This window comes from Cydia fagiglandana, chromosome 4, assembly GCF_963556715.1.
Source record: "Cydia fagiglandana chromosome 4, ilCydFagi1.1, whole genome shotgun sequence".
Taxonomy (NCBI): domain Eukaryota; kingdom Metazoa; phylum Arthropoda; class Insecta; order Lepidoptera; family Tortricidae; genus Cydia; species Cydia fagiglandana.
The window spans coordinates 1,167,852-1,183,858 of record NC_085935.1 but is presented as its reverse complement, the minus strand read 5'-3'; the positions used below and the strand labels follow the sequence as shown (position 1 = coordinate 1,183,858).

At 39.4% G+C, this 16,007-nt stretch overlaps 1 protein-coding gene across 1 annotated transcript; it reads left to right on the top strand.

Annotated features, from left to right (window-relative positions):
• The first annotated feature begins 3,574 nt into the window (after positions 1-3,574).
• LOC134663427 (plasmolipin-like) lies at positions 3,575-15,936 on the top strand. Its single transcript, XM_063519792.1, has 5 exons — positions 3,575-3,781; positions 6,954-7,097; positions 9,445-9,542; positions 11,206-11,377; positions 12,316-15,936. The coding sequence occupies exons 2-5, from the start codon at positions 6,963-6,965 to the stop codon at positions 12,469-12,471; spliced, it is 561 nt and encodes a 186-aa protein (XP_063375862.1). The 5' UTR covers positions 3,575-3,781; positions 6,954-6,962; the 3' UTR covers positions 12,472-15,936.
• Positions 15,937-16,007: the final 71 nt, after the last annotated feature.

The window sequence follows — 16,007 nt, the reverse complement described above, 5'->3', positions numbered from 1 at the left end:
TAGCGACGTTAGTAATTAGGAAGTTAAGATTATATTGTTTAATATGTGACTATTTTGTTTTAGAAAGTGAATCCTGGCCCGTCATATAATTTCTTGGAAAAAGCTCAAAGGGCACGTATCTGCTGCATATACAGACTAGTTTTCCGGTGACCAAGAACGCTGCGTGGAGCTGTGGAGCAGAAATGTCCGATAACCGGATAGATGTAATAACAACTTCCCTAATAGCATTTTCTTGTAGGGATTTTGTTGGACCTTTGTTTACGTATTAGTTGGGCAACCGTTATATTTGGCCGTACGATTTGCTGGAGGGCCCTCGACAAAGGCCCTCCCAAAGATTCCCAACAGAGGGCCATTAGAGTAATATTTTCGTTGGGCCTATTTAAATAAATCATACAATTATTCAACGGTGGTGGTTTTGGTTGGGCCATGGTTGGGCCTATACACATTTGTTTGATGGTTGGTTAATTGTTACATTTGGCCGTACGATTTGCTGGAGGGCCCTCGACAAAGGCCCTCCCAAAGATTCCCAACAGAGGGCCATTAGAGTAATTTTTTCGTTGGGCCTATTTAAATAAATCATACAATTATTCAACGGTGGTGGTTTTGGTTGGGCCGCGGTTGGGCCTATACTCATTTGTTTGATGGTTGGTTAATTGTTACATTTGGCCGTATGGCTTGCTGTAGGGCCAACTGCAAAAAAATAAAAAAGGGCAATTTTTTCGTTGTGCTTCTGTTTGCAAATTCAACAATTACCCATCGGCAAGTCGGGTAGGTCGGTAGGTAGTCGTGCACCAGGTTGAAGGCCCAACACAGCTTGTCCCACAAAGGGCCAACATTGTAACTTTAACGTTGGGCCTTGTGTAGGATTCTTACAATACTACCGTAGGTAAATAGTTGTGTAATTTATAGTGTGCCTACAGTCTAATTATGTAATGGGCTTTTGTTTACGAGTCCTACAGTTACCCTACGTTAAGTAAGTGGTTGTGTAATACGACGTTGGGCCTTTGCTGATAAATATTACAATTACACTACGGTAGGCATTGGTTGCATCCACATGAAGGCCCTAGGCAGCAGTTGTTGTTAATCTTCTCTGTATCGTTCCAATTTTAGTATATGTACTGCCGAAGCAAGTACACTTACTATACACTCTAATTTGTATATATACTAACCGCACTTCGAAACTTCGTAAGCGAGATTTATGTTTTTTGAGATTTAAATTGAGAAAATGTTGGTAAAATACAATTTTTTAAATTTATGTATAAATTTTATAGTTATAGCTATTAGATTTATAAGTTACTTTTAAAAAATATTATGATTATATCCGGAATAATCGAGAAAATAACTATAACTTCGATGTTTGGAGACAGTAACGCCATCTAGTGACGCCACAAGCAAACTCAACTGGTATTGTTGGGCATCAGTACCACAGCCAATGTTGGTAAATGCGATATTTGTGCTCACTGGGCCAACGAATGTTATCGTTGTTTAGCCACCGGTACCAAAATACACAAAGGCCCATTGTTAGGCGTCAGTGCCACAGCCAGTGTTGGTAAATACGATATTTGTTATCATTGGGCCATCGGATGATATCTTTGACTAGCCAACGTTACCAAAATACACAAAGGCCCATTGTTGGGCATCCGTGCCACAGCCAATGTTGGTAAATGCTGTATTCGTCACCATTGGGCCAACGAATGTTATCGTTGTTTAGCGAACGGTAGCAAAATACACAAAGGCCCATTTTTGGGCCTTAATGCTACAGCCAATGTTGGTAAATGCGATATTTGTCGTCATTGGGCCATCGTATGATATCGTTGATTAGCCAACGTTACCAAAATAAACAAAGGCCCATTGTTGGGCATCAGTGCCACAGCCAATGTTGGTAAATGCGATATTTGTCATCATTGGGCCATCGGATGATAACGTTGACTAGCCAACGTTACCAAAATACACAAAAGCCCATTGTTGGGCATCAATGCTACAGCCAATGTTGGTAAATGCGATATTTGTCGTCATTGGGCCATCGGATGATATCGTTGATTAGCCAACGTTACCAAAATAAACAAAGGCCCATTGTTGGGCATCAGTGCCACAGCCAATGTTGGTAAATGCGGTTTTTGTCATCATTGGGCCATCGGATGATATCGTTGATTAGCCAACGTTACCAAAATACACAAAGGCCCATTGTTGGGCATCAATGCTACAGCCAATGTTGGTAAATGCGATATTTGTCGTCATTGGGCCATCGGATGATATCGTCGATTAGCCAACGTTACCAAAATAAACAAAGGCCCATTGTTGGACATCAGTGCCACAGCCAATGGTGGTAAATGCGATATTTGTCATCATTGGGCCATCGGATGATATCGTTGACTAGCCAACGTTACCAAAATACACAAAGGCCCATTGTAGGGCATCCGTGCCACAGCCAATGTTGGTAAATGCGGTATTCGTCACCATTGGGCCAACGAATGTTATTGTTGTTTAGCGAACGGTAGCAAAATACACAAAGGCCCATTGTTGGGCATCACTGCCACTGCCAATGTTGGTAAATGCGATATATGTCATCATTGGGCCAACGAATATTATCGTTGTTTAGCCAACGGTACCAAAATACACAAAGGCCCATTGTTGGGCATCTGTGCCACAGCGAATGTTGGTAAATGCGATGGTGGGCCAATACAAAATTAACGTTGACTACGGAACGAACCTCATCCCAACGTTTTCCCTACCGTTGGCACCGTGGGCCCCAACGAAAATGCTACTAGGGTTGTAACCATTTGCCATATCAATGTATGTATTCATATGTATTGGTCCTAACATATATACACTAATCCTAATAGGAATGAAAATATTTATATCTTAATAATACGTAACTTTTTGTAACCTTTTATATTTGACGAATTTTTAAATATAGTACCTAATCATTATCTTATAACGTATTTCTTTATTTATTTGTGATATGCTAATTTAAGAGCCCAACAACGTGCACACTAGCACCACTGCTAAAATAAATAATCGTGATTATTTAAGTTAAATTTAAATTTTACAGGTATTTAAAAAAGTGGCCGCTACTGACTGTATTGTGTATTTAAGTACCTTTTGAATACATCAAACTAGTTTTTATGTTGCTAGATTCGTCAATCTATGAGCTCAAAACAAAAACGGCCGCTTTAGTTTTGAACGGGTAGGTTGACGAATCCAGTAACATAAAAATTTGTTTAATGTATTCAGCAGTGGCGCTAGTGTACACGTTGATGGGCTCTTAAAAACCTGACCCCAACAAAAAATAAAATAATACAAAAAGAAATTCCCTCTCCGGGATTCGAACCCAGGACCATTAGCTTCCTGAACTGGATTACTGCCAATACCCGCTAGGGGCGCTAGGCTAAACGGGTTGTCAATTCTAATTACAATGGTATCCTACCGAGCGCTAGTAGTATAAACGAACTTTTGAAGGGGACATTTTTTTGTATGGAGTTATCGTTCTTCTCCTAGTGAGTATTATATTCTTTGAATCGAAGTCATGCCCAATATACTTGTATCCGGACTATAGAAAAAAAAAATAGTATGACACATGACAGTTGTGACAGTGCGTGGGAGGTGACCGGCGCGGCGGGGGGCAGGAACGTCAAGTCGAATTTCACAATTTGTACTTGTTTCGTCACAAATATTAATTTACACCCAAATTTGTGAAGCGTTTAGAGTATTAGTGGAATAGTGAGTTTATATAACTACCAAGAAACGTTTAGGTGAACGATTTCAGCCGTCCAAACTCAAGGTAAGTTGGAAAAATGCTTTAAAATAATCCATGTTTATTACCCGTGTCTATAAAGTTTGTCTAAATTGCTATTTTAAGTGGTGACAAGCTTCTCTCCTAGACGATTACAGATATAAACCGCGGGAGTTAATAGTTATTAAAATAGATGAGTGATTAGAGTAAAACTTATAAAAATCGGGGCGTAAGTATCGCGCATGGCGATACTGGTTCTGCTATTGTACTTGTTTGATAACGATCGGGCTATAAAAAATATAAAATTCATTGGCTATTCGGACAAACTTCCTACTAATACTGTAGTTTTTTCTGTACTGTTGTAGAATATATTGTTTCTTTAGGAAAAATACTGGTAATAGTAGTTTTAATAGGTCCTTTCACTAAAAGTACTTCAAGGTTTGTTTACACTTTCGCTTGGTATGACATAATACGCCAAACTGGCCCCCTAGCCAAGGTTACAATCGCTATCGCTTCGACAACGAAAAGCATTATGTATCTCTATCACTCTTCTTCATTAGTGTGACAGTGACAGTTGCGTTTCGATCGCTACGGAGCGTTAGCGATTGGCATCTTGGCTACGCGGCCTGGTAATCTTAATCAGAGCCTGACCTACCAGGTTATGTTTCATGAACTGTATGAATATTCATAATTTTTTTTTCTTCAAGTTATTATTATGACTATTATGAGTCACAAAGGAATTAAAGGATGTTTCAACATAAAATTCTTATGTGCACAAATCACTTGTTTATTTGTCATTCTTATCTAAATGTTCTATCAATAAATCTTATCTTATCTTAACATATACCAAGTACAGTCTCGCAGTAGGGCAATGGTCCCACCGCGAGCTAGTAAGCTATGAGCTATCGGCTATAAACACAAACAAAAGATAAGCACTCCCGTGTAAATAAAAGAGACACGGCGATACTCGCCCAGCGGTGAGCTATAAATATCGCTGTGTCTCTTTCATTTACACGGGAGTGCTTATCTTTTGTTTGTGTTTATAGCCGATAGCTCATAGCTTACTAGCTCGCGGTGGGACCAGTGCCTAGGGGTGCACTGCCTTCAGTAATCACAAAATTTAGTGATTTTTATTATTTCATTGCATATGATAATCTGGAAACCTCTACACCTATACTTAGTTTTTTGCCCGCCTGGCATAGTGCAAAGCATTAACCTTTATAGGGCAACACAGAAAATATTGTAAGTGCATTTGGATTATGAGGACCTTATAAAATGCTTACTTATACTTTTGTTAATTTTCTGGCAAATTACTAATTTGTCCAGGTGACATCCCCATATTTTGGCAAAGTTACACTACCCCCTCTTTACCTAGAAAGAAGACCAATTTATTAATTACTAAATATTCTGGAAATTCCTGTTATTTTTATTTAATTGGAATAACCCAAATACCTACAAATTCTTTACCTTGAATGATAACAAAAAGTTAGGTAAAGATTATTATTTGGGTTATACCAAATACATAAAATTATTTAAATATTGACCCTAAATGTATGTAAATATGGGTGATTTTGTTAATATTACGCTGATTTTATCTTTAAATGGTATGCTCATTTTTCCCTATTACGGGCACAGTTTGTATTATAAAATTTAATAAAAATTGCCAAAGCTTAAATACTTGCACCTAATGCATTTAAACATATTTATTAGTGTGAATAATGTGGGTTTTTGGTATTGGTATAAAGTTTACTATTCAGCTCACTAGACATTCTCTTACTAGATTACTCACTAGTTACTCACAAGTAATACCTGTAGAGGTATTGAATTGAATGATACATATAATACTATGGGTGACAGTTGTTCTACATATTAAAATTATTTTAAACAGGTCACTCACATAGAGATAAACTAAACATCAACAGAGCAACTCACGGATTACGTAGGTTGCGGGTTCAAGTCCTGCCAGAAGCGTAACTTTTTCCATTATTAAATTAAATTATTATTTATTTCAGAAATTAAATTTTCATAATATATTAGTTGCTTATTATTACTCTTAACCTATGTTAGTGACTAACTATTTATGTTATGTATGTGGCGTTACTTCCTTTAACATGAAATTTGTGTGTAGCGAGCAATGTCCCTGAAAAACATATTTAATTATGAATAAAAACTATACTCCATTATTTGCTGTAAAAATGAGTCATCAAAGAGTGTAGGTTTTTTTTTGTGGGGAGGAGTCGCCTGAAGAGCCAAAGACGAGAGTCCTTGCTTTTATTTATGATTCGAAAATTTTGCTTCAAGACTGCAATTTAAGGAAAATCCATCATGGAATAGTGTAGCTTATCAATCAGCCAGAATGAGTAATAATACAAGGCGTATCGAGTTTCCGCGCTTATCGTTCAAAAACGATTGTTAACATTTGGCAAGTGTATCGCATTAGCTTTGTTTGTGTAGTGACTAGTGAGATTTTTAGTTTTATTTTTAGTTAGTATTTTTTTTAGTTCATATAAAAATATTTAATATTTATCATACAAAAGGTTAATGGTTATATACTAACTAGTTATAGTTAGTATTTGAATTTAATGTTACAGATGTAGTGCATAATTATTTTCCATCGTATTTTCACGGAAACGTACGAACGTGTCTTGCTATTTCAGTCAGTCTCGGTACAAAAAGTACTGACGTTGACTGAAGTAGCATGACAAATACAAACGTTTCCGAGAAAATACGAAGGAAAACAATTATGCACTACATCTGTACTGGAGATCGAGAGGAAGCTTACTACTGTTAAGTTGGTTTTTCGCTCAGTCCACGCCGAAAAGAGCTTTCATTAAATCTGGCTGTAATGTATGTATTTACACTGATCTTAACAATTAGAAAAAAAAAATTCAAGTTTTTCTAATATTTGTTTCTGCATAGCATAATATACGGCAAAAGCCGTACAGCGCCATCTATATCACCTGTCAAATTAAAATCGCAAAATCTCAAGCCTTACACACCTCTTCAATGGATGAATATTTGATTTCCACTAGAGTTAGACCAAGAAAAGTCTGCAACGATTTTGAGAGCCCACACCACGCAGTGCAAGTGTTATTTATATACTTACGTCATAATTTCATAGAAGTTTGGCATTTAAAATAACACTGGTACTGCATGGACTATCAAAATCCCTGCAGACTTTTGTTGGTCTAACTCTAATGGATCTTTTCTTTTTTCCCAGTTATCCAAGATGGCAGAGGTGGGGTTCCCCGGGCAGCACACGACGACCACGACGGTCACATCCAGCACCACGGTGCAGACCAACATCAGGTTCGACCCGGCCTACGTGCGGACGGCGCCGGGCGTACTCAAAGTCATTCAAGTTGTGAGTACTGTTACATACCTATTGGTCAACTCCACCAAGAGGCGGGGGCTCCCCGGACGGTCAAGTACCGCACCACGGTGCAGACCAACATCAGGTTCGACCCGGCCTACGTGCGGACGGCGCCGGGCGTACTCAAAGTGATTCAAGCTGTGAGTACTGTTCTATATCTATTGGTCAACCCCACCAGGAGGCGGAGTTCCTCGGACGGTCCCGTCCACCACGGTGCAGACCAACATCAGGTTCGACCCGGCTTACGTGCGGACGGCGCCGGGCGTACTCAAAGTGATTCAAGTTGTGAGTACTGTTCTATATTTATTGGTCAACCCCACCAAGAGGCGGGGCTCCTCGGACGGTCCCGTCCTGCACCACGGTGCAGACCAACATCAGGTTCGACCCGGCCTACGTGCGGACGGCGCCGGGCGTACTCAAAGTGATTCAAGTTGTGAGTACTGTTCCATACCTATTGGTCAACTCCACCAAGAGGCGGGGCTCCCCGGACGGTCAAGTACCGCACCACGGTGCAGACCAACATCAGGTTCGACCCGGCCTACGTGCGGACGGCGCCGGGCGTACTCAAAGTGATTCAAGTTGTGAGTACTGTTCCATACCTATTGGTCAACTCCACCAAGAGGCGGGGCTCCCCGGACGGTCAAGTACCGCACCACGGTGCAGACCAACATCAGGTTCGACCCGGCCTACGTGCGGACGGCGCCGGCCGTACTCAAAGTGATTCAAGTTGTGAGTACTGTTCCATACCTATTGGTCAACTCCACCAAGAGGCGGGGCTCCCCGGACGGTCAAGTACCGCACCACGGTGCAGACCAACATCAGGTTAGACCCGGCCTACGTGCGGACGGCGCCGGGCGTACTCAAAGTGATTCAAGTTGTGAGTACTGTTCCATACCTATTGGTCAACTCCACCAAGAGGCGGGGCTCCCCGGACGGTCAAGTACCGCACCACGGTGCAGACCAACATCAGGTTCGACCCGGCCTACGTGCGGACGGCGCCGGGCGTACTCAAAATGATTCAAGTTGTGAGTACTGTTCCATACCTATTGGTCAACTCCACCAAGAGGCGGGGCTCCCCGGACGGTCAAGTACCGCACCATGGTGCAGACCAACATCAGGTTCGACCCGGCCTACGTGCGGACGGCGCCGGGCGTACTCAAAGTGATTCAAGTTGTGAGTACTGTTCCATACCTATTGGTCAACTCCACCAAGAGGCGGGGCTCCCCGGACGGTCAAGTACCGCACCACGGTGCAGACCAACATCAGGTTCGACCCGGCCTACGTGCGGACGGCGCCGGGCGTACTCAAAATGATTCAAGTTGTGAGTACTGTTCCATACCTATTGGTCAACTCCACCAAGAGGCGGGGCTCCCCGGACGGTCAAGTACCGCACCACGGTGCAGACCAACATCAGGTTCGACCCGGCCTACGTGCGGACGGCGCCGGGCGTACTCAAAGTGATTCAAGTTGTGAGTACTGTTCTATATCTATTGGTCAACCCCACCAAGAGGCGGGGCTCCTCGGACGGTCCCGTCCTGCACCACGGTGCAGACCAACATCAGGTTCGACCCGGCCTACGTGCGGACGGCGCCGGGCGTACTCAAAGTGATTCAAGTTGTGAGTACTGTTCTATATCTATTGGTCAACCCCACCAGGAGGCGGAGTTCCTCGGACGGTCCCGTCCACCACGGTGCAGACCAACATCAGGTTCGACCCGGCCTACGTGCGAACAGTGCCGAACTTACTGAAGCCGTAAGTAAACTGTGTAAGTACTGTTAACTTCTTTTCTGTGTGATATTGTATCATAAGGATCCTGAAGTTTATTTAATAAAAAACCGGGCAAGTGCGAGTCGGACTCGCGCACGAAGGGTTCCGTACCATAAAACAAAAAAAAACGGTCACCCATCCAAGTACTGAGACTGACCACTCCCAACGTTGCTTAACTTTGGTCAAAAATCACGTTAAATCTTTATTTTATTCTGTTTTTAGTATTTGTTGTTATAGCGGCAACAGAAATACATCATCTGTGAAAATTTCAACTGTCTAGCTATCACGGTTCGTGAGATACAGCCTGGTGACAGACGGACGGACGGACGGACAGCGAAGTCTTAGTAATAGGGTCCCGTTTTACCCTTTGGGTACGGAACCCTAAAAACTTTATGCATGTTTTATTCAAAAACAATTTTCTGTGCTCTACGGCACAACTAAAGTTTAGAATGTTGGGATTCCGTGTTGATTCCGCCCATAAGAAGGAGATCTTCAATCTTACCAAATTTAATCAAAATCTGACAGAAAGAAATCGAGAACAAAATAAAACTCGGCCCTATTATGTTTCCAGGTGTCTAGCCTGCTGGGTTTCATCAGTGTGCAAGCCGCTCACTACCAGTACAGGGGATACGGCTCATTTTACTCTTGGATTTCCATGATCGCCTTCTGGTATGTACTGATTGCCTCTACTTGTGTGTGTGTATGTGTGTGTGTGTGTGTGTATGTGTATGTGTGTGTGTGTGTGTGTGTGTGTGTGTGCGTGTGTGTGTGTGTGTGTGTGTGTGCGCGTGCTTGTGTGCATGTGTACTTATAATTATGTTGCAGCGCTGGTTCTTACATTTTGGTTTTGTAGCGCGGTATAAATTTTGAGAGTCCAGATAACAAAAATGTCAACCAAACCCGCCTGACAGCCAAAACAATTAGTGAGTTTTGGTTGTCAGTGCTGTACTACCGCAAGTTCAGACCCATTATTGAATTGTACTACAAGTTCGTTTAATTATTTTTGACGTGATAACGTCTTATAATATAAATCGATGAACACCGGTTGCATGCACGAATAAGTGTCACGTTGTGGACAGATCTCCATGGTAACGTTACGTAATGTAATGGTAATGTTTTCTTATGACGTTATCACGTAAAATTATTGTCCGTAAACCGACTTATTTTTTTGCAATTAATGACTTTTCGTTACTCACTTATACACCGTGAAATTTTAGTGGTTGTTTTCCCGCGGCAGGGCGATTTGCTATCGGTAGTACTTTCGAATTATGATAGACAAACTTATAAATAAACTGTTTTCCAAAAAAAAAAATTACAAAAAAATAATCTAAACTCGAACAAGCGAAAAACAATAGTAACACACTAAAACTGCAAGTCGACGACAGTTCCGATATAGTAAACAGATAAACAAATAAACAAGCACATGTTACTTTTTTAAACTGTGTAACAGGCTAGAGTGCTTTACTGTTTGACAACTGAAAATAAAATTTACTTAGACTGTTCCTTCACGATTAACAGTTGAAATAAAACCTTTTTATTAGTTTGATGATTGCCATTACGTTGTGTCAACTTTGGTAAATCGAATAATTACATCCTCTTCGCTTATTAAACTAATGTGATAACAGATCCTGTCAATGTCATCACTGCTATTTCTAGTAAAATGGGTCGACATTACGAATATTCTAATTTAGAGTACGTCGCGATGGTGCAGCTGTACGCTAGGGCTAACTACGACTCCCACGCCGCCCGGCGACTTTACGCGGAACCGGACCATTTACAGTCGCTGCGTCTTCGGGGGATTTTAAACCCCCAAGTTCCACACGGACGAACAATTGTCGCCGCAACACAGCGGCTGCTTAACCACGGGCAGTTTCAAACGCCAGCACATGCACAGGGCAGAGGTGATTGTGTATTGAACGTGGCGGATTGCAGTTCGAACAATTATTGCGGTATCGGGAAGTTTAAGTGTTTGTTTAAGTTTTTGATCATTAAAAGCTTGATCTTAACTTGTTATGTTTACTTTTAAGGATCTGCAAACTAACTGCACGTAAAATGTGTGAAGGTAAAATAAATGGAACTACTTTTTAGGTTATTTTGTTTCATTCACTCAAAAGAATTAGGTAGGTACTACTGCAGTGCTACTACTGGTGTTAGGTCACTTTCGAGTTTCGTTCGACACATTTATAAATCTGGCATTTCTTAACATTATTTAAAAAAAAGATTACACATCGACTGTATATCGATAGCAGAATCATTTCGTTGCGGGAAAACAACCACTAAAATTTCACGGTGTATATAAGCTTTTCAAGAAGTTAACTAATCATAATTTTAGGTTCACCGGCATCCTACTCGGCCTATACCTGTTCCACCTTGTGGAGAAATTCTACAAGATCCCGTGGCTGAGGATGGAGCTCGGGTTCTGCGCGCTGTGGGCCTTGTTCTACCTGCTGGCGTCCAGTCTGGTCGTCTCCGTGTACAATAACGCGGGCTACTCCGCCGCCGCGGTGAGTGACGAAAGGAGGACTGAATTTAAGATACGTTCAAATCCCGTGGCTGAAGATGGAGCTCGGTTTCTGCGCGCTGTGAGCCTTGTTCTACCCGCTGGCGTCCAGTCTGGTCGTCTCCGTGTACAATAACGCGGGCTACTCCGCCGCCGCGGTGAGTGACCAAAGGAGAACTGAATTTAAGATACGTTCAAATCCCGTGGCTGAAGATGGAGCTCGGTTTCTGCGCCCTGTGGGCCTTGTTCTACCCGCTGGCGTCCAGTCTGGTCGTCTCCGTGTACAATAACGCGGGCTACTCCGCCGCCGCGGTGAGTGACCAAAGGAGAACTGAATTTAAGATACGTTCAAATCCCGTGGCTGAAGATGGAGCACGGTTTCTGCGCGCTGTGGACCTTGTTCTACCTGCTGGCGTCCAGTCTGGTCGTCTCCGTGTACAATAACGCGGGCTACTCCGCCGCCGCGGTGAGTGACCAAAGGAGAACTGAATTTAATATACGTTCAATTCAGCGACAGTATCTCGCCCTCGAGATAGACTACCCTATTTCTTACTCTTTAATTAATACAGTTAGAAAACGACGGGTAGACTATACTGTTGCGCATATCATGTGCCAGGCCTACAGGGTGCCGTGGAACGCGCCAAGGGGCCGGAGCGCTTTCATTCTCTGTGAAACAATATTACTTATTCTGTTCCAATTAATTACTAAAGTCTGCAATTTCTACAATTGTTTATTTTTGAAGTGAAAACTTCTTTAGCGGCGCTGTGCATTTTTGTGATGGGGAATAAATGTTAAACTTGCGACAACGTAAGACGTAAGACGCTTCGTAGGACGGACACGTGACCTGATCGAAAAACTGTTACAATGTCATTGACTTTTCACTTCTGCCGGCACTCCTGGAGTGCAACCTGTTTTTTTTTTAATAAATAATAAATCTTTCAGTTCTTCGGCTACGCGGCGATGTTCGCATATGCCATCGACGCGTTCCTCAAGCTTCGCGCCGTGCAGGCCGGAGGCCTCGCGCAGGGCACTCGCGTCGTGTCCAAGCAGACCACCTCCGCTGTCACCGTCACCACGCCACCCAGGGAAGGGTATTAAACTAGTCCACTGTATGTTAAGCTGTTCTGGTAGTATTATTTGCTAGGGAGCATATTTAATTGGCACTAGGTTTCAGGGTACCTATCCGCCGATAGGGTCTGTGCGGAAAGAGAAGAGTCGTATAATGTATGGGCTCCCCTACATTTAACGACTTCTCTTTCCGCACAGACTAACTATAATTTGACAATTAGATTAGATCAGCGATCTCCAAACTGCGACTCGAAAGTGCATGTGTCATACATCCGGGCAACGAAAAGAGTGTAGGCCTGGCTGTGGCCCCCGGGTCAAAAAGATTGGAACAGATCATCAGATTTCGGCCTCGTATAAGGTGACGTTTAGGTTCTTTCAACTGCTCGTCGTTATTTGGGGCCTGTTTACACATTGATAATTGTTTATTGCGACTTCATACATTAGCAAATGTATGAACATTAAACTCGCATGGTCTTGATATTTGACGGTATCAAATTTCTATTAGACGCATTTCTTCACGCACTGGCTAGTCGATATAAAAAAATAAATCCTCTTTTTAATTTTGTCGTTAAATATAATGTAGACCGAATCATATGGAAAATGTACGATAATTTGGAAAGACAATTTCAATATATTTGAACTAAATACTTACTGCATTTAAAATCAATTATGCTGTATTGGTTAAAGTTAATTTTCTTTTACTTTAGTGTATAAGCTATGCCCTGAACAAAGTAACTATGAGCTGCAATGAACATATTCTAAAATGTAATAATACTTATATTAGTTAGCTAATTTATATAATTATAAGGATAACAAAGAAACCAACTGCAGTCTCTTTAAAGTATATGAAAAATATTGTATTTGCTTTTAATTTCCTCTGTGTGTATAATAAAGACAAATCAGAAAAGAACATGCAATTTGTACTGCAGTCGGATTTAAAACACGAATTATGTACTAACAAATTTAACATAACGTATAGGTTATTTAATTTTATATCGTTCGTTTTATTTAGCATTAGAAAGAACTTGAAAGAAGGTAAGCGATCTTGACTTGTCTGTCTTTTGAATGAAAAAAACGCTTTTTAAAAATCAAAACTATTATTTATGAAAGCAGAAGAATATAAATGATCGCATTAGATTCATAATTGTTACATATTTGCCGTAACTTATTTTTAAAATGTGTTTTTCAATTAAAAGACCCACCAAGATTGTTTACCTTATTTCTAATGCTAAAAAAACGAACTAAATATAAGAACAAAATTGTACTTAAGTAGGTACTGTATTTTTGTTAATATTTTGTGTATTATTTAAGTCAAATTAAAATAATAACCAAAGAGTAATGAAAATCGATGTTATTATTTAAATTCCGAATGTCGTAATATCACTGTATTTTTGTAAACAATATTTCTTATACATAAAACGCTCAACAATTTTGGATTGTATATTTGTATTTTTTTTATATTTTTATTGTATTTTTCGTACACGCATTAAATAATCAATATTTTGATTCATATTTTACTCTTAAATAGCTATCAATTTATGGGACAATTTAAAAAATATATTATATTTTGTAATTAAAAAAATATATATTTATATGATTTTTTTTCATTATTTGCACTATACAGGTTACTTTTGCGGTTAGCTTTATAAGTTACATACATAAGTCAAAACGTTTATTAAAACACTGACGCCGAATTGCGAAAAAATAATTAAGTAGGTAGCTGTTCTATAGAAAACATATGACAACTGATACCATCGTTAATACTTACATGTTTACTATGTGTATTTTTAATACATTGTAAAATGTATTGTCACTTTATTGAACTATTTTAGTAAATAACAACGAACTAACGAAACTACCTGCCTTAATAAACGCTTTACATTAATTTTCGAGCTGAAACTAGCTATAGGAGCATTCCATGAAATTGTCTACTATTTGTCCCGTACAAACGCGATTTTCTGAAGATTTGCAGGTACAAGAGTTTCCTTTTCTATGACAAATCGTCAAAATTATGCACAGAAAAAGAATTGGCTACTTTAAATGCCGAATAAAAAGTCGCAACACAGGAAATAAAATGCGTTTGTACGGGACAGTCCGTGGAATGCTCCTATACTGTTTTAGTATTTACTGTAACATCTGGTAACATTAAAAATATATTTTTATTTATAGTCTGTCAAGCTTTTCCGCCAGTAGAAAAAAGTGACAAATTTAAAAAATGTCGACGCCAAGGGTTATGTTTATCGTCCCATAGAAAAGTTGAATTTCGGGGCTTTTTCTACTAACAAAGTTGTGTTCCCATTACCTGTAATGGGAATATATAGTCTGACAAACCTGTTTAGCAATAAGAAAAAGCATTATAAAGTAGTTTCGTAATATGCATATATTACTTAATATTTTATGGTAAAAATGTACACCACTCTTCTTACTGTTATTATTTCCTATTATGCATTTCACACATGCACATAAAATGCAGTTAAGGTAAGGTCTTACTTAAAAGTTAATTAGTGGACATTATGAATTGAAATTGAAATTGAAACCACTTTTCTACCCTACCCACATATGTATTACCTAACCCTTTGCCTATCTACTTATGATTGTTTTAATGTAATAAATTTTTGTTATATTATGAATTGATTAAATATTTTGCTTTTGTACAACAGCCTATAGGTATACTGGAGAGCAAAATATGTTTTGCTGCGAGCGCTGATTGAATTTTGAACAAGAGATTTAGATTACTCTCTATGGTCTCGATTTTTATTTAGATTCTAGAGGGCAGTGAAAGTAAACTGAAAAAAAAATAGTTTATTTTTTATCATTGACATGTTCTCATGACATTTTCATTGACATGTTTTTAATTAATATTTTTAACTATTACTAAATGGTTTGTTTTTTTATGGACTTTTGAACTGTTAATCTATTAACTTGTATTTTAAAGCATTTTGTAATATATTCTAGATATAAGATTTCTTACCACCGCAATCGTCCCAGTACTGTGCCTTATTTGTTAAAAATATTGACAAATATCGTGTACATTTTAGAAAGTTTCTATCACATTTTTTAATAAGCTATAAATAATGTTTAACTATGGTTAAAAATTACATCAAATACACCACTTTCGAGTCAAAACGGCATCTTTATGATCATATCTCTTTCAAGCAAAAAAGAACATTAATTACACACGCATACAGTCCAAATAATTTTACCCACTAAATACATGTGGTATGCCTGTTTTAAATAGTCAAAATGTTTTGATTCATGTATAGCCTAAAAACAACTCAATCGTAGAATAATTAAGATTTATATTCGGAAGTGGCGTATCTGCTATGTTGTAAGTATAATAATCTATTTTAATACTAAGAAACAGTTAAATATCTCTACTTACGAGCACACAAGCACTCAATGTTATCGGACATATTTATTCACGTTGCATTTCGCAAATATCAGTATTTACACTACTTATTATCGATGTAGCAGTAAAATACCTTATAATGTTGATATGTTTGTTTTATTTTATTGAACCTATTAATACCTTTTTTTCAGCATTAGAAAAAAGGAAAACAATGTTG